Source organism: Plecotus auritus, assembly GCF_963455305.1.
Source record: "Plecotus auritus genome assembly, chromosome: 9".
NCBI classification, from domain to species: domain Eukaryota; kingdom Metazoa; phylum Chordata; class Mammalia; order Chiroptera; family Vespertilionidae; genus Plecotus; species Plecotus auritus.
In genome coordinates, this window is record NC_137783.1 from 75,147,627 (window position 1) to 75,173,138 (window position 25,512).

Sequence of the window (25,512 nt, forward strand, 5' to 3'; positions counted from 1 at the left end):
AAAATAAAAATGATATAAATAAATAAATGTAAAAAAAATAAAAAAAGAAGGGCTAGTTTTGTCTGTTACTTTTCAGAGTTTTAGTTGCTCCCAGGTAGAGCAACAGATGGGCGGTGGGGTGTCTTGTGGGCATCTCAAGCTTAACATTTCCAAAGTCAAGTTCTGAGTTCTCCTTTAAAATTTATTTTTCCATCAGTCTTTCCTAAAAATGACACTACCATTCATTTATTTTTTTCAAGCCAGAAACCTGGGAATGGTCTTGATTCCTACCTCTTACTTCTAATCTATCAGAAAGTTCTGTAGGTCTTACCTTTAAAATATAAAATTGTCTATCTTTACATTTCCAATGCCACCACCCAGTCCAACCACCACATTTGCCTAGGTTACTGACATGGCCTCTTTCCTGGTCTGCTTTCACTTTGGTTCTCCTCCACACTCCTGTTACCACCTCTCCTCCCCCTCTCATGTTACTCCTTGAAAGCTTCCGCTAGCCTGCTGTAATTTAATATCACATCTTGGAATTTTGCTCTTGTCGTGCTCCCCTGCCTGGAATGCTGTCCCTATACCCTGCCCCATCCTTTTCATAAAACCTATTATTCTTCAGATCTCAGCCTAAATTTCACCCTCTTGATCACCCAGTATATGTATTTTCTATTATAATACCTACATACTCCCCTTGCTTGCAGTCTTAAAATGTATATGTTTACTTTGTCTTATTTATTTGCTTATTAGTTTATTGTCCGTCCCAACCACAAGGATGTCAACGTCATGAGGGCCAGAGCCATGTTTACCTTATTCACTCTGGTTGCCCTAGGATTTAGTCCAGTGCTTGCTACATAGCAGGTGCTGAATAATTAGTTATTGAATGAGTGACAGTGCCTGTCATCTCCAAAGAACTGGTTGAACCTGGTTTGGTAAAAGTTTTGAGATTTAACACCAAACTTTCTAAACATACTTCAGAAAGGGGGTTATTCTTTATGTGTGTCAGCTTAGAGAACAGCCACCATGACGTGGAGTAAATCCCCTGAGTATTTCTCCAAACCGGTGTATCTAGCTAACTTTACCTTCCTGGAAACTTTCCATTTCCATTTTTGGGTAAGATTTGTTTTAGTCCCCAACTACTAATTTAAGTAAAGATGAACTGGAATTCTGAATCAAGGATCTTTCATTAAACTCCTGCCCCCCAAAGCACACTAGCATTTGTTAGCAGCCCAGACTCAGGGCCTCACTGACAAGGTATTTCCTATATAACAGGGTAACAGTAGTTCATAATTACTGTCCTGGCTTGTTGGGAATAGGTTTGACACAGGCAGAGAGGGCTCAGCTGGTCTTGCTGAGAATGCTTTTTGACATGCCACCTGTTTGGCCTCTGAGAACAGGGTTCCAAGTGGAATGTAGAACTGAACAGATTTGTGGCAATACTGAGGCAATGTGTTTTTCAGCAAACAAGGGCCAAATTTGTTGCTGTACTAATCGACCTAATAAAAGAGTAACATGCTAATTGACTGTACCTTCGTGACACCCACCAGCCAGTCAGGAGTGAATATGCAGATTAACCCAACAAAGATGGTGGGTTAATTTGCATACGCAGGTGCCAAGTGGCCGGGGACAGGGCGGGACGCAGGCATTCTGCACCACCCCAGCTGCTCGGGGCCTCTGGGCAGCATGGGAAGGCAGAAAGGCGGCTCTGGCCAGAGCGAAGGCGGTGCCAGCAGCCAGGGGAATGAAGGCCCATTCTTGCACGAATCTTCATTCATGCATCGGGCCACTAGTCCTTAATAATTCCCAAAGCACCAGGTGGAAAGCCAAGGCTCCATTCTTGAGGAGACAACTGTATATAGAAGAGGAAAAAAATGCACCCTAACCAGTTTGTGGGGTATAACATATTCCACCCACATTTGAGACTGTTGATGTCTGTGCAATTAACTAACTTATTTTTTTTGGCATTTGTTGGCTTGTGAATGAACATCATGCCAGCTACTACATGTCTGGTGTCTTAGTCACCATGTTTTTAAGGCAGGAGTTAGCTCTGGTTCACCAATCAGCATTCTGGGGTTGTATTGTTCAAAGTCACTCAGTAAGTGGAAGAGCTGGGATTTGAACCTATGTCTGTTTGGGTTAAAAAGAAAACCATACTCGCCAATTAAAATAATGATTTCAAAAAATTTCCCAAGTTCTTTAAATGTACTTTGTCTACATATTTAGTTATTTTAGCCACTGGCTTTTTGAGTTTGTTAGATTCAAGCATCTGGTCTAAAATTATTTTTAAATATATGTATGGATAGACAAACATGCAGACATTTTGGCATATGTTAAATTATTTCCCACATATCAGGTATATATACACTGAGTGGCCAGATTATTATGATCTCTGAATGCATAATAATCTGGCCACTCAGTGTATATCCTATATAATAAAAGGCTAATATGAAAATTGTCCCCTTGACCAGGAGTTCAGCCAGCAGGCAGGCCAGCCAACTGCCCATGTCCCCTCCCCCTGGCCAGGCTGGCCGGACCCCATCCATGCATGAATTCATGCACCGGGCCTCTAATATACTAATACACACACACACACACACACACACACTGAGTGGCCAGATTATTATGCATTCAGAGATCATAATAATCTGGCCACTCAGTGTATTTAACTTCATTCTATCTATTTATATGAATGTAACTTACATAAAAGCAGGGTAGGGGCAGTCCATATGTCCTGTATTCACTGCTGAGCCCATTCAAAGACATACATACAGTCCAGCAATCAGAAGTAAAATAATTCTAATTTTCACTTTCCTGATTCAACCATTTTGTAGAATAATTTAAGTTGTTTATCCATTATTTAGATTCTCTAGGAAAAGAGAGCATGGGAGCTGACACTAAAGGCTACTACTTAGAAGCTTGAAGGGTGGAGATGAAGGCAGGGCTGGAGGGAGATTGTGAAAAGTCAGACATCAGCTGTTTATAACAGTTACAAATGTGTAATTTCAGTCCTTGTTATAGACACCATTTTATTTGCACATATTTATATTATTGTAATACTCAGCTTTCTTGCCCAGTTGGTATGGCTCAGTGGTTAAGTGTTGATCCATGAAGCAAGAGGTCACTGGTTCGATTCCTGGTCAGAACACATGCCTGGGTTGCTGGCTAGATCCCCAGTGGGGGGCCGTGCAGGAGGCAGTGATTCATGTTTCTCTCTCATGGATGTTTCTATCTTTCTACCCCTCTCCATTCCTCTTTAAAATCAATAAACACATTTAAAAAAACCTAGACTTAAAAGATACTTGGATATAATGAAAGTGGAGCGTACCCACTTATAAGTGGGAGTGGCTGGAATCCGGACCTGGGCTGGGGTTTGGAGGCCACTCACCTTCGCGCAAAGAGGCCCACTTGGCTCTGAGTCATGGCTCACAACAAGATCCCCCCGCGATGGCTCTACTGTGGCAGGAAGATTCTTACCTCTGAAGACAATGTTAGGGCCAAGATATGATAGTCAACTTGCTGAAGAAAATCGTTTCTATCCCAGTATGTCTCAAATTATCTAGAGTTTGAAGTTTCCTAGGGCTGCTGTAACAAGTTACCGCAACTGGGTGGCTTAAAACAACAGGACTTTAGATTAAAGACATATAGAGACTCTTAATAGCAGCCAGAGAAAAGCAGTTAGTTACCTATCAGGATGCTCCCATAAGACTGTCAGCTGAGCCCTTGCTGGTATGGCTCAGTGGATAGAGCGTCAGCCTGCGGACTGAAGGATCCCAGGTTCGATTCTGGTCAAGGGTATGTACTTTGATTGTGGGCACATCCCCAGTAGGAGGTGTGCAGGAGGCAGCTGATCGATATTTCTCTCTCATCGATGTTTCTAACTCTCTATCCCTCTCCCTTCCTCTCTGTAAAAAAGCAATAAAATATATTAAAAAAAAAAAAAAGACTGTCAGCTGATTTCTCAGCAGAAACTTTGCAGACCAGAAGGGTGTGGCATGAAATGTTCAAAGTGATGAAAATCAAGAACCTACAACCATGATTACCCAGGAAAGTTATACAGGGGTCCTCAAACTTTTTAAACAGGGGGCCAGTTCACTGTCCCTCAGATGGTTGGAGGGCCGGACTATAGTTAAAAAAAACAACTATGAACAAATTCCTGTGCGCACTGCGGGCCCCGGGACGAGTCGGCTGCTAAGCAGGACAGGCAGCGGCACCCGGCGGGCCGGATAAATGTCCTCGGCGGGCCGCATGTGGCCCACGGGCCGTAGTTTGAGGACCCCTGTATATAGAAGGACAGATAAGGAGCTTCCCAGACAAGAAAAATCTAAAGGAGTGCATTACCACCAAACCAGTATTACAAGAAATGCTGAAAGGGTCTTCTTTTAGAAGAAGAATAAAAAACATGAATAATAATAAAATGGCAATAAATACATATTTATCAACAATTTCTTTTCTTCTAATCTTTATTGTTCAGATTATTACAGTTGTTCCTCTTTTTTCCCCCTTATAACTTCCCTCCACCCAGTTCCCACCCCACCCTACCCCATGCCCTTCATCCCCCCTGCCCCACTGTCCTCATCCATAGGTGTATGATTTTTTTTTTTTTTTTTTTTTTTTTTTTAATATATTTTATTGATTTTTTACAGAGAGGAAGGGAGAGGGATAGAGAGTTAGAAACATCGATGAGAGAGAAACATCGATCAGCTGCCTCCTGCACACTCCCCACCGGGTATGTGCCCGCAACCAAGGTACATGCCCTTGACCGGAATCGAACCCGGGACCCTTGGGTCCGCAGGCCGACGCTCTATCCACTGAGCCAAACCGGTTATGGCCATAGGTGTATGATTTTTGTCCAGTCTCTTCCCGCACCCCCACACCCTTTTCCCCCCGAGGATTGTCATTCCACTCCCTTTCTATGCCCCTGATTCTATTATAGTCACCAGATTATTCTGTTCATCAGATTTTTTATTCACTTGGTTTTTAGATTCACTTGTTGATAGATACATATTTGATGTCATTTTGTTGTTCATAATTTTTATCTTTACCTTTTTCTTCTTCCTCTTCTTAAAGAAAACCCTTCAGCATTTCATGTAATCCTGGTTTGGTGGTGATGAACTCCTTTAGCTTTTTCTTATCTGTGAAGCTCTTTATCTGCCCTTCAATTCTGAATAATAGCTTTGCTGGGTAGAGTAATCTTGGTTGTAGGTTCTTGCTATTCATCACTTTGAATATTTCTTGCCACTCCCTTCTGGCCTGCATAGTTTCTGTTGAGAAATCAGCTGACAGTAGTATGGGTGCTCCCTTGTAGGTAACTAACTGTTTTTCTCTTACTGCTTTTAATATTCTCTCTTTGTCTTTTGCCCTTGGCATTTTAATTATGATGTGTCTTCGTGTGGTCCTCTTTGGATTCCTTTTGTTTGGGGTTCTGTGGGCTTCCTGGACTTGTAAGTCTATTTCTTTCACCAGGTGGGGAATTTTTCTGTCATTATTTCTTCAAATAGGTTTTCAGTATCTTGCTCTCTCTTTTCTTCTGGCACCCCAAAAATTCGGATGTTGGTACACTTGAAGTTGTCCCAGAGGCTCCTTACACTATCTTTAAATTTTTGGATTCTTTTTTCTTTTTGCTTTTCTGGTTGGGTGTTTTTTCCTTCTTTGTATTTCAAATCTTTGACTTTATTCTTGCGATCCTCTAGGCTGCTGTTAGGTCTCTGTATATTATTTTTTATTTCAGTCAGTGTATGTTTAATTTCTAGTTGGTCCTTTTTCATATTCTCAAGGGTCTAACTAAATTTATCGGCCTTTTCTAGAAAACTCTTGAAAAACCGTTTCATAACCATGGTTTTGAACTCTATATCCCGTAGTTTGCTTTCCTCCATTTCTTTTGTTTGTGACCTGTTACTTTGTCTCTGCAATTTGGCTGCTTCCCTGAGTTGATAGAGTGGCTTTGTGTGCTAGGTGTCCTATAGGGCCCAGTGGGTTGGCCTCCCCAGTTACCTGAGGTGGACACTGTTGGTGCACCCCTTTGTGGGCTGTGTGCACAGTCTTGTTGTAGTTAAGCCTTGATTGTTGTTGGTATCACTGGGAGGAATTGACCTCCAGGCCAATTGGCTGTGAGGATCAGCTGTGTCTATTCTGGGAGAACTTCTGTGCTGGAGATACCTTTATGAGGCAAGACTTGGTTCAGTTAGGCTTTGGTGCTCATTGAGTCTGCCCCCTCAGTGTATTTCTTATGGATCTGAGGAGTTGTAATCTGGATGGTCCTACTCTGACCCCTGGGTACACTGGCTCTTGGATCTCCAAGGAGGTGCTAATTTAGCCTCTGCCTGAGGCCACCCAGCAGGAGCTACAGAGAGATCTGTAGATTCCTCTTCTTTGTTTGGGTTTTGGAGGTGCCCAGATGAGGCCCAGCTGTGAAGCAATGCAAGCTGCTATGGGGCCTTGGGCCTTCTTTTGGATGTTCTGGGTCTCTTTGACTCAGCTGCAGTTTGTTTGGTAAGTTTAGAATTCAAAGGATCAGGCCATTTATATGCAAAAGCCTCTGCACACAGCTTGGGTGGGTCGGGGTCTCAGGGCAGAGCAAACAGCAATGGCTTCCCATCAGCCCTGCCCTAAGAGGCCCCAGGGTCTCAGTGCCCCTTGGTAATCGCTGCAAGCACCTCTGAGAGAAAGCTGCCCTCGAGTTCAGCCCACTGCCAGACAGTCCATTTTCTCCCTGTATGAGTCTGGGTCCCCATTGTCTTGCCCAGAACTGGATTTCAGAGCAGTCGTGAGCTTGTGTCTCCCTCCTGTTTGAGAAAGACAACTGTGTACTCAGTTGCCAGCCCTCTCCGCGCACGCGCCTCCTTACCTCTGCCTTCCGCACCTCCTCTGAGTCTCAGTGTGCTTTTCTCTTTCCTTCTAGTTGTAGAATTTCCACTCAGCCAGTCTTCCTGTGGTTCTGGATGATGTCCGTTTTGTCTTTTAGTTGTAGTTTTGAAGTTGTTGTGTGAGGCTGCAAGTTCAGGTTTTTACCTATGCTGCCATCTTGGTTTCTCTCAACAATTTTTTTAAAGGCAAGTGGATTAAATGCTCCAATCAAAAGACATGATGACTGAATAGGTAACAAATCAAGACCCTTATATATGTCTACAAGAGACTCAATTCAGATCAAAAGACATACAATTTGAAAGTAAAGGGATGAAAAAAGGTATTTCATGGAAATGAAAACAAAACAAAATAAAAATATGGGGTAGTAATACTTATACCAGACAAAACAGACTTTGAAACAAAGGCTATAACAAGAGATAAAGAAGGACCCAGCAACTCCAATTCTGGTTATTTACCCAAATAAACTCAAAACACTAAATTGAAAAGACATACACATCCATATATTTGTTGCATTACTTACTATAACCAAGATATGGAAGCAATGTAAGTGTCCAACAATAAATGATTGGGTAAAGAAATGAATGGATTGTGCATATATACAATGGAATATGATTCAGCCATAAAAAAGTGAAATCTTGCCAATATGCAACAACATGGATAGACCTAGAGGGTATTATGCTAAGTGAAATAAGTCAGAGAAAGACAAATGCCAGATGATTTCACCTATATGTGGAATCTAAAAAACAAACAAGCAGAACAGAAACAGAATCATAGATATGGAAAACATTTTGGGGGTTGGGATCAGTGAAAAAGGTAAAGGGATTGAGAAGTACAAATTGGTAGGTACAGAATAATCATGGGGATATAAAGTACAGCATAGGAAATATAATCCTATATAATTAAGAGGGAATATGCAAATTGACCGTCACTCCACCACAAAGATGGCGCCCACAGCGGGGGCAGGGTTTCCATAACACAAGATGGCTGCACCCACAGTGGAGGCCGAGTTCCCATAATGAGCCTTAACAAGCAATCAGCAGGGATCTGAGGCTGCAACCCTGCCCCTGCCCCTGTGGGGCTTGACAGGGGACCTCAGGCCGCAGCCCCCACCCTGGTGCCAGGCCGGGGGACCTCAGGCCGCGCCTCTCACCCCAGCACCGGGCCAGGGTACCTGAGACTGCACCCCCCGCCCAGCGGGGCTTGACGGGGGGCCTCAAGGTGCGCCCCCTGCCTGGTGGGGCTTGACAAGGGTGGGACCGGCCAGGTTTGGATCTAGCCCAATGGGGAGGGTGGCTGGGTCTGGCACTTGCACGATTTTGAGGCACACGTGGGTGGGCAGGGACTTGACTCTGGGTCCTGCAGCACGCCCCAGACTCTGACAAGAGGAAGATTTTCATATACATTTTCCTAATTTTCTTTCATCTCTTACACTTCTATTATAGAGAAAGGGCAAATAGCAATATTAAAATATTTCCTCTAATTAATCCCCTTTTAAAGTGAACAAATTTCGTGCACTGGGCCACTAGTCATCTATGTAAAAGCCTAAGCGACCAAATGACCAGTTGATTGGTCGCTATGACATGCACTGACCACCAGGGGGAGATGCTTAACGCAGGAGTTGCCCCCTGGTGGTCAATGCACTCCCACAGTGGAAGTGTCGCTCAGCTGACTGAGCCATCCTGCCCACCAGCCCAGCGGCAGCCACTCACTCCCTCAGTAGTCCTGCAGGTCCAATCTCCGGAGAATGGGCCAGGGACCAACTGATGGGCACCACCAGCACTTTCCCAACAGCGCCGCCCACCTCCTGGAAGTCAGCCTCAGGCACTGGGGCTGCTTCCCCTCCCTAGATGCTCCACAGGGAAAAAATGATATAAAAATGGCCACCAGGTGGCTCGTGAGAACTGGCACAAATGTCAGTGGGACGAATCCAGATCCAGATCCCGGGGCGGCAAAGGTGTCTCACTGCTTGCCAGGAGGGCTGATCACGTCCTGGCCCCCTACTCCTGCTCAGGATGGGTGCCAGACGCAGGGCTCATGGCTGGTGAGTGCCGCTGTGGCATTGTGAGCCTCTCCCGATCTGGACTGGGCGTGAGCCCATGACAGGCACAGCGGGGCCAGGGCCGGGGCTGGGGAGAGCAGGAGCGGCAGGCAGGAGTGGCAGGTGTTGGACTGCTGGTTTCAGCCTGATCCCCGCAGGCCATGCTGAGGGACCCCACCGGTGCGTGAATCCATGCACCAGGCCTCTAGTTGATAATATAATAACTATGGTGTCAGAATGGTTAGATTTATTGAGGCAATCACTTCATAAGTTAGGTAAATGTCTAATCACTGGGTTGTACACCTTAAACTAATATTGTATGTCAACTGCAATTGAAAAATAAAAAATTAATAAAATAAATACTTGGCTTTCTTACATATCAATGTATAATTTGTGGTAGTTTTTTTAGGCATTAAATACTTATATAGTGTTTACTTTGTGCCAAGTGTTGTTCTAAGTGCGTTACATATGTCAACTGATTTAATGTCAACACAATAACATACAAGGCAGCTACTGTCTTTCTCCCTATTTTATAGATGAGGAAACAAAGGTACACAGAAGTTAAGCAACTGGTGTCAGGTCCCACAACTAGTAAGAGATAAAATCAAATGAAATTGAACCCAGGCAGTCTAACTTGAGTTTATGCTTTGAGATAATTGCCTAATGCTCTTATGAAATAATAAAGCTTTACTTCATTATTAATATTTTCAACATCTACTTTACAGAGTAAAGTGGGTGTTGGCAGACACTATACAATACTGTCTAAATTTTCTGCCTCTTCTGAATGGCTCGTGTTACAGTTGGTCATTGACCAGGTTGGGACTCTTTCTGTGAAGGTCTTTGAGGTAATGGGATTTGCAAGGCATCAGCTTTCTTTCCTACTTTCTTACTGTGTTATTCTGGGCAGGCAATTGCTGTTTCTATCACAGAATAAAAATGCAGTGAATTTACAAAGCATGATGCTACAAGCAAGAAAAGTAGAAGAACAAGGTTGGGCAAGTGAGTGTGGGGTGATAAACAGTTCACCTATTGTTCATCTCTTTACTGTGCATGAGGTTAGAGCCTGTGGGCTTCCTTGCAGTTGCTCATGTGCATTTTTTTCCTGTTGTTGTAACACAGTTTCCTATCAGGATTGGGAGGTTGATTACAAAGATGAGGATCAGGATTAGCTATTCCTGAGGGTGAGAATGTGTGGACTTCTGTAGCCCTTCCTCTTATTCCGCTATCCCAGCTGCTTAAGGAGTGACCAGGAAGGCCAGCCACCTGGAGGCTGTGCTGATTTAATTCCTGTCTCCTGAGCCCAAAGGAGAAGATCATTTGTTGAGCACAACACTATTTCTGAGCCTGGATTTCGCTCCAGAATCCTCCTTAACAGTGCTCCCGGCAGCCTCTGTCAGTCAGTCAGATATAGCGTAAGATCACGCCTTCTTACTGTCTCTGACTAGACCTTAACAACGACATCTGTCTATGACAGAGAAATAAAAATTGAGACCTGCAGATACCTCTTACCTACAGATGAGAAAACTAAAGTGGGAGACTGTGACGCCACTTGTTAAAGGTTACCTTTCTACTCGCAGCAGAACTGGAATTTACAGGCGTCCTGCCTGCTGAGCCAGCCCCCTTGCTCAGCTCCTCTGAATTCACCCATATTTCTTTGACTCTAAAAGTTTCCCAGCTTCAGAGAGTATCTTTGCTGGATATTTGTCACACCTTCCACATTGAAACTGGGATGGGGGCCAGTTTGGACCATGAAAGTTAAATATGAAACTTGTTCCTAGCCTGCAGGCTTAGGACTCACTGCCGTTAATATCTAGAATTTAATTTAAAAAAACCCAAACACACCAAAAAACAAACCTCACACCTTCTAGGGGATGCTTAATGAAGAAAGGCTGTCAAATTTGACACTTAAAATCTGTCGGATCACTGGCTGACTGCTGTGACAGCAGGAAAGAGACTGTGGTGAGCACACGAGAAGGCAGTCTTTGCAGAAGTCGTTTGGAAAAGTCACTGAACAGATGGATGACTCAACAAGCAGCAACCATGGAGAGAAGGGAGAATCTGATTCCAGAGTCACTGTGTTATAATATTCAAAACGTCCAATTTTCAAAAATATAAAAGACCTACAAAATAGGAAAGTATGGCCTATTCACAGGGAAAAAGGAGGAATTGAAAGAAACTGTTCTTGAGAAAGGCCAGTCACTAGATGTTGGCATTCTGGAATCTCTACTAATAATAGACAAATATGTAAATTGACCATACCCCTGTGACGCCCACAGCCAATCAGGAGTGAATATGCAAATTAACCCAACAAAGATGGTGGGACTGTGGGCAGCGTGCACGTGCGCAGGCGCCAAGCAGCCAGGGGCGGGGCGGGAGGCCCACCTGTCCTCTGCATAGCCGGGGCAATGTGGTGGGCATCCCTGGGACCCTGCCCACTTTGAGCCTGTGGCCAGTACACCCGTGCACGCTGGTGCCGAGTGGCTGGGGTTCCGGGGATGCCACTGGAGTGTCTGATCCTGTCAGCCCGGCCTGGGGCTGCTGGAGTTTGCAGTCCTTTTGGTTTGTGCAGCCCCTGGATTGGAAGTAGAAACCAAGAGCGCAGGGAGCACCAGGAATGCTGGGAATCGTAGTTCTGGTGGCAGATGTGTTGAGGGATCTCCTACCTAGACACTAGAGCAAAGTGAGCCTGGAGCAAGTTACTGTTGTGGGTGGGGGATAGAGGGAAAGCAAAGGCGAGAGACATAAGTAAAGTCAGAGTGTTGAGGAAAAATTAAAGGGAAGATATCCTGCAACTTCTAGGAAATCTCCACCAATGGAGCAAAGAAAAAAAATAGACTTCTATTATTCTGTGAGCACCAAACCAAACTGGGTTGAGGTCTCAGACATTTCGCTAATATGATTGCAAAGACAGACCAAAACTCCTGGATTGGAGAAGGTTCCCCTGAGGGCTCCCAGATTGGAGAGGGTGCAGGTTGGGTTGAGGGACCCACCCCTGTGCATGAATCTTCGTGCACTGAGCCCCTAGTTTAACATAATTACCAAAAGAAAACTTTGTTTGCTATTACAGGAAATACCATGCTTTCTTTTGTTTTCACATTCTATTGTGAATATTATAAATATTTTGCCCATTTCTCCTAGTGGACAACACTGTTAGGGGAAAAATGACCAGTTTGCACTTGAGGAATATTAAAATTGAGAAAATTTTACCCATAGATATGGCCTTGAAAACATACATACTCTCATCATTTTATTAAATTTTTAATGCTTGCACAAATGAATAAAATTAGATAACATTCTCTGTATTTTAAGATAATCACTTATTAAAGAATTTGAATTTAACACATTGTTCTTGTTTGGAATATAGTTTTTTTGGTATGACATAGACAATAATGTCATACCAAAATAATGTCATACCAAATGTACCATGCTCAGACATGGTACATTCCTATTTCCTTGCCCTTCTAATGCTACTGGTGTTGCCGGCAGAATGAGGGTTGCTTCTCCTTTCCTGTTGAGTCACATGAGTCAACACACTCTGTGTAACCTGGGTGGGTTTGGTCAGAAATTGGAGATCATCTTGAAAGTGAGGAAAGATTCTTCCCACAGAGACTCAGGGAAATCATTTGGCAATGAACAAAAGTTTAGACTGGCGATGGAACTGGCTATCTATCAACATGTTAAACCTACAGCCAGAATTCCAGGTTACCTCCAGACCAGCTCTAAGTAGTTACAAAAAGCCTGAAAGATTTAGTTGAACATCTGTGTGCCCCAAGTCCACTAGTGAGTGAGCTGGCTACTCTCAACCAAGTCTCCTTTTTGGTCCAAAGCAATGGCAGGAGAGTTGTACATTTGAGAACATGAGGCCTTCATTCACACACATGATGGAGCCCTGGCTTGGAACTGAACGCAGGAGGATGTAGCAGAGGCAGGAACAACTGTTCTCTTAGCATCTTTCTAGAAGAGGAGTTTGCTGGTGAGGAAGACGAGCAGGATCTGGATGGCATCTGTGATGGGGCTGAGGAAGATTCTGTTGGCGAAGCTTTTGGTTGTGGTTAGCGTTGAGGCTGCAGTTTGGGCTGTGGTTAGGATTCGGTTTGTTGTTGAGCTTTGGGTTGTGGTTAGAATTCGGTTTGTCGTTGGGCTTTGGGTTGTGGTCTGCCTGGTCATGGAGGTCATGGAGGGTGATGTGATCATTGCTGGGGGAAAAAAGGACATCAGAACCTATGTTGGAAAATGAGGCTAATCTGATGCGACGCTGGAGCCAGAGTTCACGAGCAGAATTCAATAAGCATGTCTCAAGGGCCAAGTGTATGTAGCAGAAGGGAAAGCTGTGGCGTACAGGATGTCACAGAGAGAAAGAACACTATCTACCCCTAAGGTAGTCCCACAGGGGAAGGAATTTACATAACTACTGAATTTGTTGTTGGGTAGGTTGTTGGCCCTCAAGTGTCCTTAATATTGTATTAGATCCATCAGGCAAATATGATCCAGAATGGCACAATTTTATTTTTCATTGCTAATTTCAAAGGTTGCATGTAAAGCTTGTAAGAACTAGTTACCATCCAGAACTGAGAATGGCTACTCTGCTTTAAAGTAAATGGAAAGAGGTGCTGTCCAAACCCCTGAACCTCTTTCTGTGGTTGCTGAGGCACCGGCCATTTCCTGTGCAGGATCTGACCACACACTGGTTCTCTGAGGTTGCCTTGCTGAGAAGCAGAGAAAGCCAGGCCTGTAGCCTGGGGGTGGGGTTGGGGTGGGGTGGGGAGAATGGATGTCTGATACTGGAAAAACTAGAGTTTGGCAATGATACCTGCAAAGTTCTAAGTGGACCACAGAGGGGAATATAGAGAAGAAGGGAGAGCCCGACCTGTGTTGCTCAGTGGTTGAGGCCATGGTTTGATTCCCAGTCAGGGCACCTGCCCAGGTTGTGGGCTTGATCCCCAGTGAGGGGCATGCAGGAGTCAGCCAATCAATGATTCTCTCCCATCACTGATGTTTCTATCTCTCTCTCCCTCTCCCTTCCACCCTGAAATCAATAAAGGTACATTATAACAAAAAAGAAGAAGAAGGAACATGAGCAGAATTCAATAAGCAAATCCAGTGAGTTGCTTAGGCCCATGCATTCTTCTGCTACCTGGAGGGACCTGTAAGTCTGTGGCATTGTCTTATCTCACTTAGTATTTACCCAGGGCAAATGTTTCTCTAGCATCTCACTGAGCCAGAAAGTCTGACACAATCACTTTATTTTTATTTTTTTAACTGGATTTTATTAGCATGGAGATAAGGAGTCCTGATTAGAAACACACTTTTTTTTCTCCTTCTTAGCATTTACACTCATGCTCATCTCGAAAATGTCCTCGAGGAAGAAAATAACAACCAGTCTTCTCACAGAGGGGAAACCACCAAGGCAACAGTTAAGGCTTTCACATAATAGTTTGTTAGACATAATCACATAAAAATTTGTTTTGAAAATGGATATTCCTTTGACCGCGTTTGCAGCATATGATGGGTGGGGAACCGGCAGAGGGATCCCGAGGAAGACTAGTTATCTGGACATTAGAGAGGCTGATGTTCCTTGTCTTTAGCTGAACCTTGTATTTAAAACCTTCATTTAAAAAAAGGAATTGTCTTTATAGTTTTGATGTAAGTCTAAGAAAAGTGTAAAAAGTATAAGGTGGGATTTGAGCCCTGGTTTTTCCATTTAATTTCTGAACCTCAATTTCTTGAATTTGTTTTAGCTTCCTAGAGGGGAGTGAGAGAATGCAGGGGACAGAGAGGGGGAAGGAGGGCGAGAAGCCTCAGGATGGTTTGAGGTTGAGGACCACACCCTGTGGAAGAGCAGTGGAAATTCCAGGTGGTAGTGGTAGTGGCCAAAGGCCGTTCTGAGAATGAATGAGTGTTTGGTATTCTTATGCTGTCAACCCCTTTGTCTGCACATTTGCCCCCTCATTCCTGTAAAGCCTTCAGTACTGTGAAGGTTTTATGTGAGTGGGAAGTCTTTGTGGAAACTAAGGAAGGAGCTGACTTTCACATTGGTGTCTACGAGGTGCTGTACAGGAATGGGTCCTGAAGAAGCAGGATTCTGCAGTCACAGGTGACTCTGAGAATATAAGGCCCCTGGGGATTGGCGGAAATCTTGGAGATGGCTTTTGTTTTCTATGGGAAATAGGAAAAAGGGTGGAGCCAATCTTATGTAGATCTCAAGGTGCTAGAAGGCTCAACTGATAACTGGGTAACACATGACCAGAAGGCTTTTGTAGGCCCCCACTGGGTAACTTTCAGGCTGACTGTGTTCACTGCCAGGTATGTAAAGGGGCTGCAAAGGAACTTACCTTGTTTTTCCAGTTTCAGATAAGAAAAGGTGGCCACTCTGTAGAAATTGATAACGAAGGCTCTGTGGAGGGCAAATCAATGAAAGATAATGGTGAGGACCTCAGCTGTGGAGTCCACAAGTTCAGCTCACATTTCTGCCTTCCCAGATGACCCCAACCTCTTAATTCCTTTTGAGCTTACTTTCCATACACATCATTGAATACTGGTCTGCTCTATATTGTCTTTTTACTTTTAATTAAAAAAAATTTTTTTATCTATTGATTTGGGGGAGAGAGAGAGAGAGAGAGAGAGAGAGAGAGAGAACCATTGACTTCTTGTTCCACCTATCCATGCATTCATTGGTTGCCTTCTGTATGTAGCCTGACCTTGTCCTATCGGGATGACGTTCTAACTAACTGAGCTACTTGGCCAGGGCCTCTATATTATCTTAACTAAGATCTATGATTTTGCTCCAGAGAAGATCATGTCTACCCGCCCACCCCAACCCAACCAACTTCACCCCCCTAAAATCCCCATAGGCACCTCTGGTCTTTGTTCACGCCAGTCCTTCTGCCTGTGATATCTCTCCAGACCATGTCTGCCCACAGATGTAACAGTAACTCTATGAAGTTGTTTTCCCTGTTATCCTTAACCCAGACAGATCTCCATCAGAGGGTTGGGCCCCTCTATGCATTGTCCTGCTGTGAGCCTCTCCCCCCACTAGAGGGCCAGCTCTTTGAGAGCAGGTTCTGTTATCAACAACTAGAGGCCTGGTGCACAAAATTCGTGCACAGGGTGTGTGTCCCTCAGCCCAGCCTGTACCCTCCCAATCTGGGACCCCTCAAGGGATGTCCGACTGCCCGTTTAGGCCAGATCCTACCGGGATTGGGCCTAAACGGGCAGTCGGACATCCCTCTCACAATCCAGGACTGCTGGCTCCCAACTGCTCGCCTGCCTGCCTTCCTGATTGCCCCCAACTGCTTCTGCCTGCCAGCCTGATCACCCCCTAACCACTCCCCTGCCAGCCTGATCAACATCTAACTGCTCCCCTGCCAGCCTGTTTGCCCCTAACTGCCCTCCCATGCAGGCCTAGTCACCCTTAACTGCCCTTCCCTGCAGGCCTGGTCCCCCCCCAACTGCTCTCCCCTGCAGGCCTGGGTCCCCCCCCCAACTGCCCTTCCCTGCAGGCCCGGTTGCCCCCAACTTCCTTCCTCTGCTGGCCTGATCACCCCTAACTGCCCTCCTCTGCAGGCTTGATCACCCCCAACTGCCCACCCTTGCAGGTCTGGTCCCTCCCAACTGCCTTCCCCTGCTGGCCAGATCGCCCACAACTTCCCTCCCTTGCAGGCCTGTTCCCTCCCAACTGCCCTTCCCTGCTGGCCATCTTGTGGTGGCCATCTTGTGTCCACATGGGGGCAGGATCTTTGACCACATGGGGGCAGCCATCTTGTGTGTTGGAGTGATGGTCAATTTGCATATTACTCTTTTATTAGATAGGATGATTGACACATAGTAGGTGCTTAATGTTCATGAAATGATCTGTAGAGCTTGGTCTGTTGTTCTTTTATTAGTGGGTCCATTATTATATCAGCCTCTTGTTCATACATTCAACAGTTAATTAAGGAGAGTGTACAACATGCCAATCACTGTGCATGGTGCTGAGGGGCAGTAGTGAATCAGTTAGGCATGGTCTTACCCTTGTGGCACTTAGAGTCCCTTCAGAGAGACAGATTTTAAATGAATAATCAACTAACAGACTGAGTAATTGATCACAGTGGTGACATGTGCTCTGACAAAGTAGTGGAGGTTGAGAGAGTGGAAATAGGCTTGGGAACTTATCAGGGAGTTTAGGGACGCTTTCTTGAGCAAGTGATGTTTAACCTCAGTACTCACTTCTGTACAGGCTCTGCCTCACCAAACCTCACTGTAAGTAAGGCTCCTGGCCAGGGACCTCTTCCCTTCACTTCTGTGCCCTCCCCAGCACAGTGGAGCTGCTCCCCTCTCTTTGTCAGCTTTGCTTATCGAGGCCGTGTGTGTACATTGCCAACAAGCAGCAAAGCCAGTGCATCACAGCTGCTGACACCTGAGGTGACAGGTGAGGTGGGATGGCCCGGTTCTAGGTCTGGAGACTGCACTGTTGGCGGGAATGTGCTGTTTCTATGGCAGTGTCACTGCTTTGTCTTTTATCTGTTGTTGCACGGAGTGTGGAGGCTTTAATGAGGAGAGATGAAGGGACCATTGTCTTAATTAGCCTGGCCTGGCCTCTAAGGGACTGCGCTCAGGCAAGGCTGGATTGTCGGAGCTCCTTCAGGATTCTACTCCTGCAAGTGGCTCTGCGGGAGCCAGTGAGGTCCAAGGGCAGGTGAGGTGAGGTGGAATGTCAGGTGAGGTGGGATGGCGGTGAGATGGGATGGCAGGTGAGGTGAGGTGGGATGGCAGGTGAGGTGGGATGGTGGCAGGTGAGGTGTGATGGTGGCAGGTGAGGTGGGATATCAGGTGAGGTGGGATATCAGGTGAGGTGGGATATCAGGTGAGGTGGGATGGTGGCAGGTGAGGTGGGATAGCAGGTGAGGTGGGTTGGTGGCAGGTGAGGTGGGATGGTGGCAGGTGAGGTGGGATGGCAGGTGAGGTGGGATGATGGCAGGTGAGGTGGGATGGCAGGTGAGGTGGGATGGCAGATGAGGTGGGATGGTGGCAGGTGAGGTGGGATGGCAGGTGAGGTGGGATGGCAGGTGAGGTGGGATGGCAGGTGAGGTGGGATGGTGGCAGGTGAGGTGGGATGGTGGCAGGTGAGGTGGGATGGCAGGTGAGGTGGGATGGTGGCAGGTGAGGTGGGATGGCAGGTGAGGTGGGATGGTGGCAGGTGAGGTGGGATGGCAGGTGAGGTGGGATGGTGGCAGGTGAGGTGGGATGGTGGCAGGTGAGGTGGGATGGCGGTGAGGTGGGATGGTGTGGCAGCATCCTCACCACCATGTCCATGGAGCCTCGGTGGCTGTTCACAATGGACACGACCTGCTGGACAGACTTGTCCTTTCAGCACAGAATGGCAGTCCATGACCGCAAGGACTCTCAATGCTGGGTTTCTGAAGTGAGCTTGGTAGCCATCCCTGGCTGCAAGGAAGGCTTTTGTTAATGGGCAATGTGAGCCCCTGGTTGGTGCACCTCCGAAGGAGCCTGTGTCCATTCGGTGTGACACTAGGAGGCGAGTTATTACACAATCAGCACACTTTCTGTTAGAAGCTGTTTCCAAAATGAATCTGTTTTGAAAAATGACTCTCCAGTTTGAGTATAGAGAATCTGAAGCAAACAGGGTGCCAGTGACAAAGATTTTCTGCTTGACCTTACTTCACTCAGGCTCTGGCGCCTCCTCCTGGCCCATCTCTGCACTTGCTTGTAAAATCCAGCTTTAGCAAAAATGCTGCTAAGTCTGTTTAGCAAGAACCTCTTACCCTTGATATCTGATAACCCTCAATGTCTGATTGAGTTCCTCATTTGCTGCCATCCCCACATGATATCTGATCACCTAGGCCTGCCTTCAGCAACAATCCTGTTAGGCCAGTTTAGCCAGAATCCCTCTTATAGGCCTTGATGTTTCCTCTCAGGAACTTTCCATTCACTGACCCCTCCCTGCTCCTTGGCTATAAATTTCCACTTGCTCATGTTATATGCAGAACTGAGCCTGGCTCTATACTGAAGTCTCTTTTCTCCTATTGCAGTAGTCCTGAATAAAATCTTTACTATATGTATATATGTATCATTCATTCATTCATTTTGCTTTAACCACTGTCAAGCTCTGGTTTTCTTTACCACCAGTTCTTTCTATTTATGTTGAGCACACCTGGTGTGTGTGCGTGTGTGTGTGTGTGTGTGTGTGTGTGTGTGTGTGTGTGGTTGTGTGTAAACTCCTATAGATAAAAGGTAGGACAAAGAATGGTAAGGCAGAAAAGGAGTGCAAGTACTGGCTTCTTCACAGTACATATCTGTTCAATACATATCTGTATTGTATTTTGTGTCCTTCAAGATCAGTGTAAAACTGCATAAACCCAACATTGAAACTGTAAAAGCCCAAGTAAATCATATATAGGTAGGTTCTTACTGTATCTCCACTGTAATGTTCGTGGAATGAGGAGATTGCCAGTTGGCCTTGAAGAAACCTTCACGTGTGTCCGTCATGTGATAGAGGGCGCTGCCGTTGCAATACTGGTCTGCTCTGTGCCAGAAGCCTATCGAGCTGTTGTTGTTTGTGTCCACCGCTCGCAGGACCACAGATTTGGTGATGTTGTTCACAGGCACCGATACTGAGAAGAAATGATAAGGCAACAATCAGCCATCTATGTAGTAAGACAAGGGATGAGGATCATGAAATCAAAATTAACTGTGAAAAAAGGAAGTTACAAATAACATGTACATGTAGTATTTTTGTAAAAGAAGTTGAAAAACATCTGGAAGGAAAGCCATCAAGATATTAACTGTGGTCATTTCTGGATAGTGGGATTACAGATGATTTTATTTGCATTTTCTAAATCTTCCATGGCCAAAGGTAGACAAAAGGAGAGTTTTTCTACCTACCAGGGGTGAGATTCGAGGTGGGCTCATAACTCTGGAGCCCGGTTCTCATCTGTCAGATGAGGGATAAAGATGCTCTGTTCTTCTTTCAGGGGGAGTGGGATGTGGGCAGAGCAGGGGTTGGTGCATGTGACAGGGTCACGTGGGCCCTCAGGAAGTGTTCCGGAAAATCGGGAATGTTATTCCAAATTAGAGCAGAGCCCACTTCCTAGTCTTGCCGAAGCTCTTGGTGTCCGTAGATGAGGGCGAGGGAGGGGGCCTCTGAGCCCCTGGGCCCTAATCCAAGTACCTGTTAAACGACCCCTCAGAGTCCCTAACCTCCACTCAGGTGAATCTCTTATGACCTCGCTTAGCATGCATTCACAGGAGACCCCACTGGCCCTTGTTAATTCCAGCATTCTGACGTGTAATGGGGAGAGAGTTTCCAGAGAATGTTTCAGTGGGTTTATTTCCTCCCTTAGAAGGTTCCTTCTGAATGAATTCCTCAATGCTAAGGTGTTCCCCAGGGCCCTTTCAGACATCAAGAATTCCTTCAAGGACTTCTCCTTCACAAACCAAAGAAAATGGGTCAGGTAGCACAATAGGATGCAACATTGCTGGTTCTGAATTCCATCTCTAACAAGTCATTTCACCTCTGAGACTCAGTTCCCTTATTCTTCATTATTCACTCCACAAATTTTTGTTGAATTTCATCTTTGCACAAGCCCAGTTCCAGGTCTGGAGATAATGACATTATCCTTTATTATATGGAGATCATGACACCTTATTTTGAAAGGTTCCTGGGAGGAGCCCTGCTGGCGTGGCTCCGTGGTTGAGCATCAACCTATGAACCAGGAGGTCACGATTCAATTCCTGATCAGGGCACATGCCCGGGTTGTGGGCTCAATCTCCAGTAGGGGGTGTGCAGGAGGCAGCCAATCAATGATTCTCTCCCATCATTGATGTTTCTATCCTCTCTCCCTCTCCCTTCCTCTCTGAAATCAATAAAAATATATTTAAAACAAGAGAAATGTTCCTGGGAGGAGTAACAAGAACAGTGCAAAGACTTTAATACATAGTGTGTGTTAAACAATTGCAATTTATTTTTTTAGCTCAATCAATGCATTTCTCTGTTCTATTTCTTTGCTATTGCCAATTAAGGTGGGTGGATCCAGACCCTATGAGAACCTGACATTTGTCCTAGATGTGTGTGTGATGGTGAGGTGGACTGTGGCAAGCCATGGTGTGTGTCACCCAGGTGGTTATCAAGTCTGTCAGCTCTCCCTCAGGCATGCTCTTACCTCTGTCCTTTCTTCTGCTTTCCCTCTCTCACTCTGGCTTATATCCTCCTTTCTTCTCTCCTAAGCATCTGTATTATTTGGATTTCTGGGCTCCATGTTCTCCTCCACATTCAGCCATTTATTCAGGCTGTGGCTAGATCAGACTTCCACACACAACATTCCCACCAGGAGACACTCTTCTCCAAAACCTTCAAAGTGCCCTTATTTCTAGAGCACGAAACATTCTGTTTCTGTTCTGTCGGGTACAGTGCCCAGCGTGTAGCTTTCATGACCCTCAAAACCTAGCTCCCCCTGTTATTTGCATCCCCCATCTTGGGACAGCCAGTCTTCCTCTGGTTCTGCAGACATGTCACTTACACCTGCTCCTGGTCTCTGTTTACGTCTGTCTGTCTGTGTGGAATCCTTACTTCGTTTTCATCACACATTTCATTCCCATTTGCTTTCTAAGATCCTGCTATGTCCCACCTCTGGGCCAGTTCAGCCTTCTTTCCCTCTCATTCCTGAAACACTTATGTTTTTTTACTGTGGAGTTGAGTGCTTAATTGCATTCTGGCTTAATTACATACTGTGGTTTCCTCAGTGTCAGTATCTGGCCAGCCCAGTGCTGGGCACCTGGAGGGCAGTAAATAACTTCTAACTGATTGATTTAGCAAGCTGTGCATCCAGTGTAGTACAGTCAGTGCCCTTAAAGCTGAAGATGCAGGAATAAAGGCAGGCAGGTTACATCCCTCTTGCCCATAGAGGTAAAAAGTGGAGGCGGATGCTGACCTAGTCCAGTCTTAACAAAAATGTCACTGCTTTATGGGTTTCCTTCAATGACATGAAGACAGACCCAGGGAACTTGTTCTAAGATACTGCCTGAGCTGCCACAGTGTCTTGGGACCTGTCAAGTCATTTATACATGACTAACCAGTGTTGACACAAACCCTGAAATTTAGAAAATTTCAAATTCAAAATAATAAAAAGTTGGCTTGAGTGGGCATTTACTCAGTCTCAGACAGCTGTCTCACAGTGACACTCTACGAGGAAATCCGGAGACTGTGGTGTAACCCAGGTGTGCAATCGGGCACTTCACACCTCTTGAGGGCACAGGATTTTGACTCAACTTAAATCATTCCTACAGTGAGTCAGTCAGCGCATCACGGAGCTACAGCACATCTGTGGTGAAATAAGGTGAGGTTGGGGAGGGACATTGCATGTAGTAGGCATTTAATGAACCTGAGACCCCTTCCTCCCGCCCCTTCCCCTCTACTCTGCCTACTGCCCTTGTAAATGCCGGGATTTCCCTTTCAGCCAGCATGGCCCCTTCCAAGGGGTCTTTTGTTTATAAGGCATCTTACTGATCACCTTTTGACTCTTCTTTCTCCTGTCTTCCTACTTCAGAAGGCTCATAATCCCTCCTCTCCGCCCCCCAACCTTCACAAGGTAGGTTCCTATTTCTTCCATTTTAACAGCAAAATCCTCCACCTTGTGATGTGTTATCTCAAGTTAGGAGTCCCTCTGGCCCCCCAGGTCCTTTCCCATATACAAGGTCACACACATGCCCTCCTTATTTTCATCTTGGATTACAAGATGGTCCTCCCTGTCCTGTAGGACAAGATCCACTGCCTGAATGAGTAGGATGTAGTGAGCCTTATCACAACTGAGGCATTTATGGTGACAGTCCCCGTGACAAAAATAGAAAAAAGCACAAGCTGGCATGGGTGTGTGAAGGCAGGCTGTATTCATTTTCCTGCTGAAGCCTGGAATCTGTGGACCATGGTATTCTTTCAAAATGTGGTGAGAGTTCTAAGAGAGTCAGGAGAACACAGTAGATAAGAAGACAGGCTCTGAAGCTAGATAGCCTGGCTGAACAAAGCTGGGCTGTTAGTTATGTTCAAATATTAGCTATGTTACTAGTGGTCTTGGGTAAAACTTTAACTTACCTGCCTCAGTTCTCATCTGTAAAATGGGAAGATAATAGTATTGGCCCTTAGAATAGTACCCACCTCATAGTAAGATGTAGCCATTCTTATTACTATAACTGAGAGACATATAGTGTAGTGGTTAAGGCAAAGTCTCTGATTGCTCAGATTCATGTTCCAACTTCACCACTCAAGTAGCTCTGTGACCTGAGCAAGTCACTAGCATTTCTACCTCTGTCTCCTCATCTACAAAACAGGAACAGCAGTGGTCTCTACCTAATAGGTTATGGGGGCTACATGAACTAATGCATGTAAGCCACTATATTAAATGCTGTTATGAAAGTAATCAGACAGCACTTGCCTGACTTGTAGGTTTGGCTGATCCCAAAAGGGATATTCGTAAAATATTACTAGGTCTCAAGAAAAGCATTGGATGAGGAATGAAAAGAACAAGATTCAACAGCCAGTTCTGCCACTAGCAGTGAGACCCTGAGCAAGTCATTTAACTCTCAGCTTCAGGCTCCGCAGAGAGAAGGTGGGAGAGCAATGCTTTCCTTGTCTAGCAAACTGAGCTTTTCACATGTGGACTAAATGAGAACAGCGCCTCCTGGAGTTGTGCAATACACAGTCATCCACAGGGGCACTGTCTTATCAAATGGATGTGAAAAGATAACTGTGATGCAATCTTTATCCCTTCACATAATAAACATGCCAACTTTAAGTCAGAGCTTGCCATGGGTGTGCTCTTGCTGGGGCTCAGTTAACTTGGGTGTTGGAACTTAATGGCTCCTTGCTGTTCAGCTTGGCACAGGGAACATGCAGAAGCATCCCCACCCAACCCACTCTCTCACATGTTCTCATTCTTTCTGCCCCCACTTCCCATCCTGGTCAAAAATGCATTTTTTGTGTAATTGAGAGCAGAGATGAAGAGTTATGTTCTGAAATTCTGGTAAGCTGCCCTTAGAGAAAAAAGACAACAGAGAGAAAGGCTCTTACTTACTTGTGTAGACTCTGTTGCTTTCATACATGTTTGAATTGATCTTGATGCCTGGACCGGTGGTGGGGAAGACTGTGCTGAAGAACATGCATCTGTCAGGGTAATCTGCAGAGCTGGCAGAAATGAGCAGTGTGCCGAAGCACAGGGACAGCAGTGTGGAGCCCAGGACTGCCATGGTTGTGATCTGTCTGGAAACTGCTGGGCCTGGAGCTGCGTAAGACCTCACCTATTTATATGCTTCAGGGCTGGAGTTTCTGGGTGAGGTCATACATGCAAATTCCCCTCTCACCGCTCCCTAAAGTGAACTGGCTTCTAGAATTCGTCACCATGATCCTTTAACAATTCCAGTTTTGCTCAAGAAAGGGAATGTACTGACCATGAATTTATTTTACATCTCATTCACCTCAGTACCTGCTATTTGAAGAAAGCTGCCGAGAGAGGTTTAGTGCTGGCAAAGTGAAATTAGGGATGAGTAATCATCACATCTCTCACTTAGAAGTTCCACTCTCCCTCCCGCCCCCCGTAGGAAACTCAGGCACAAAACCCATCTTTTCTGGAATATTACATATCCATTTTCAACTCTTCTTAATTGAACATGTCTCCAACCCCAGCTTACTTTGTGACTAGCATACAACTAAAAACATTGTGCTTCTGGATTTATTTATTTATTTGGAAAGAAACAGTGTTGACCCATGTTGCTCCTGACACTTTCATCCATCACACCATAGACAAGGCAACTACTAAAAAAATAAAATCAGAAAACATGTTTTTTCGTATTTTTCTTTTGATGGTTAGAACTGGTTAAAAAAAAAGTATCAGTAAACTTGAAGATATTAAAATAAATTTAACAAAAGACATGCAAGACTTATACACTGAAAACTATAACAAGGGACCCAGGATAGCCAAAATGATGTAAAAAAACACACCAATAAATAAGTTGGAGGATTCACACTTACCAATTTCAAAACTTACTACAAAGCTATAGTAGTCAAGACAGTGTGGTATTGGCATAAGGGTAGACGTATAGATTAATGTAATAGAGTTGAGAGCTCAGAAATAAACCCATACATTTATTTTTTTTAAATTATTTGTTTGTTTGTTTTTGTTTTCAGATTGGACTATCTTTCACCTAGTGAGTGTTACAATGTCTCTTTTATGTCAAGGGAAAATAATAGTATGAAATAGTGATCCATTGATTAAAAAACCCAAGAGCCACAGCATTTATCCACTGATAGTAACATTGAAAACAGGTGCATTTTATTTTTATTTATTTATTTATTTATTTATTTATTTATTTATTTAGGGGGGTAAGGTATTTAATTTTTTATATCCATTCACTTATATATACAGCCACATCTACCTCTATCCCAACCCTGTTCTTTTTGTTTCCACGATGTATTAGTCAGCTCGGGCTGCCATAACAAAACACTGCAGACGGGGCAGCATAAACAACAGAAATCTATTGTCTCACAGTTTTGGAGGCCGAAGTCCAAGATCAAGGTGTGGGCAGGGTGGGTTCCTTCAGAGGCCTCTCTCCTTGGCCTTTAGATGGCAGTCTTCTCCCTGGGT

The 25,512-nt window shown here is 45.0% G+C and overlaps 1 protein-coding gene across 1 annotated transcript; it reads right to left on the minus strand.

Moving 5' to 3' along the window:
* Nucleotides 1–12,101: 12,101 nt before the first annotated feature.
* Nucleotides 12,102–24,143, minus strand: PLET1 (placenta expressed transcript 1). Its single transcript, XM_080640174.1, has 4 exons — nucleotides 23,947–24,143; nucleotides 19,293–19,494; nucleotides 15,217–15,278; nucleotides 12,102–13,080 (listed from the first exon to the last, which is right to left on the minus strand). Exons 1-4 carry the CDS (start codon nucleotides 24,116–24,118, stop codon nucleotides 12,839–12,841), a joined length of 678 nt encoding a protein of 225 aa, XP_080496300.1. The 5' UTR covers nucleotides 24,119–24,143; the 3' UTR covers nucleotides 12,102–12,838.
* Between the last annotated feature and the right edge of the window lie 1,369 nt (nucleotides 24,144–25,512).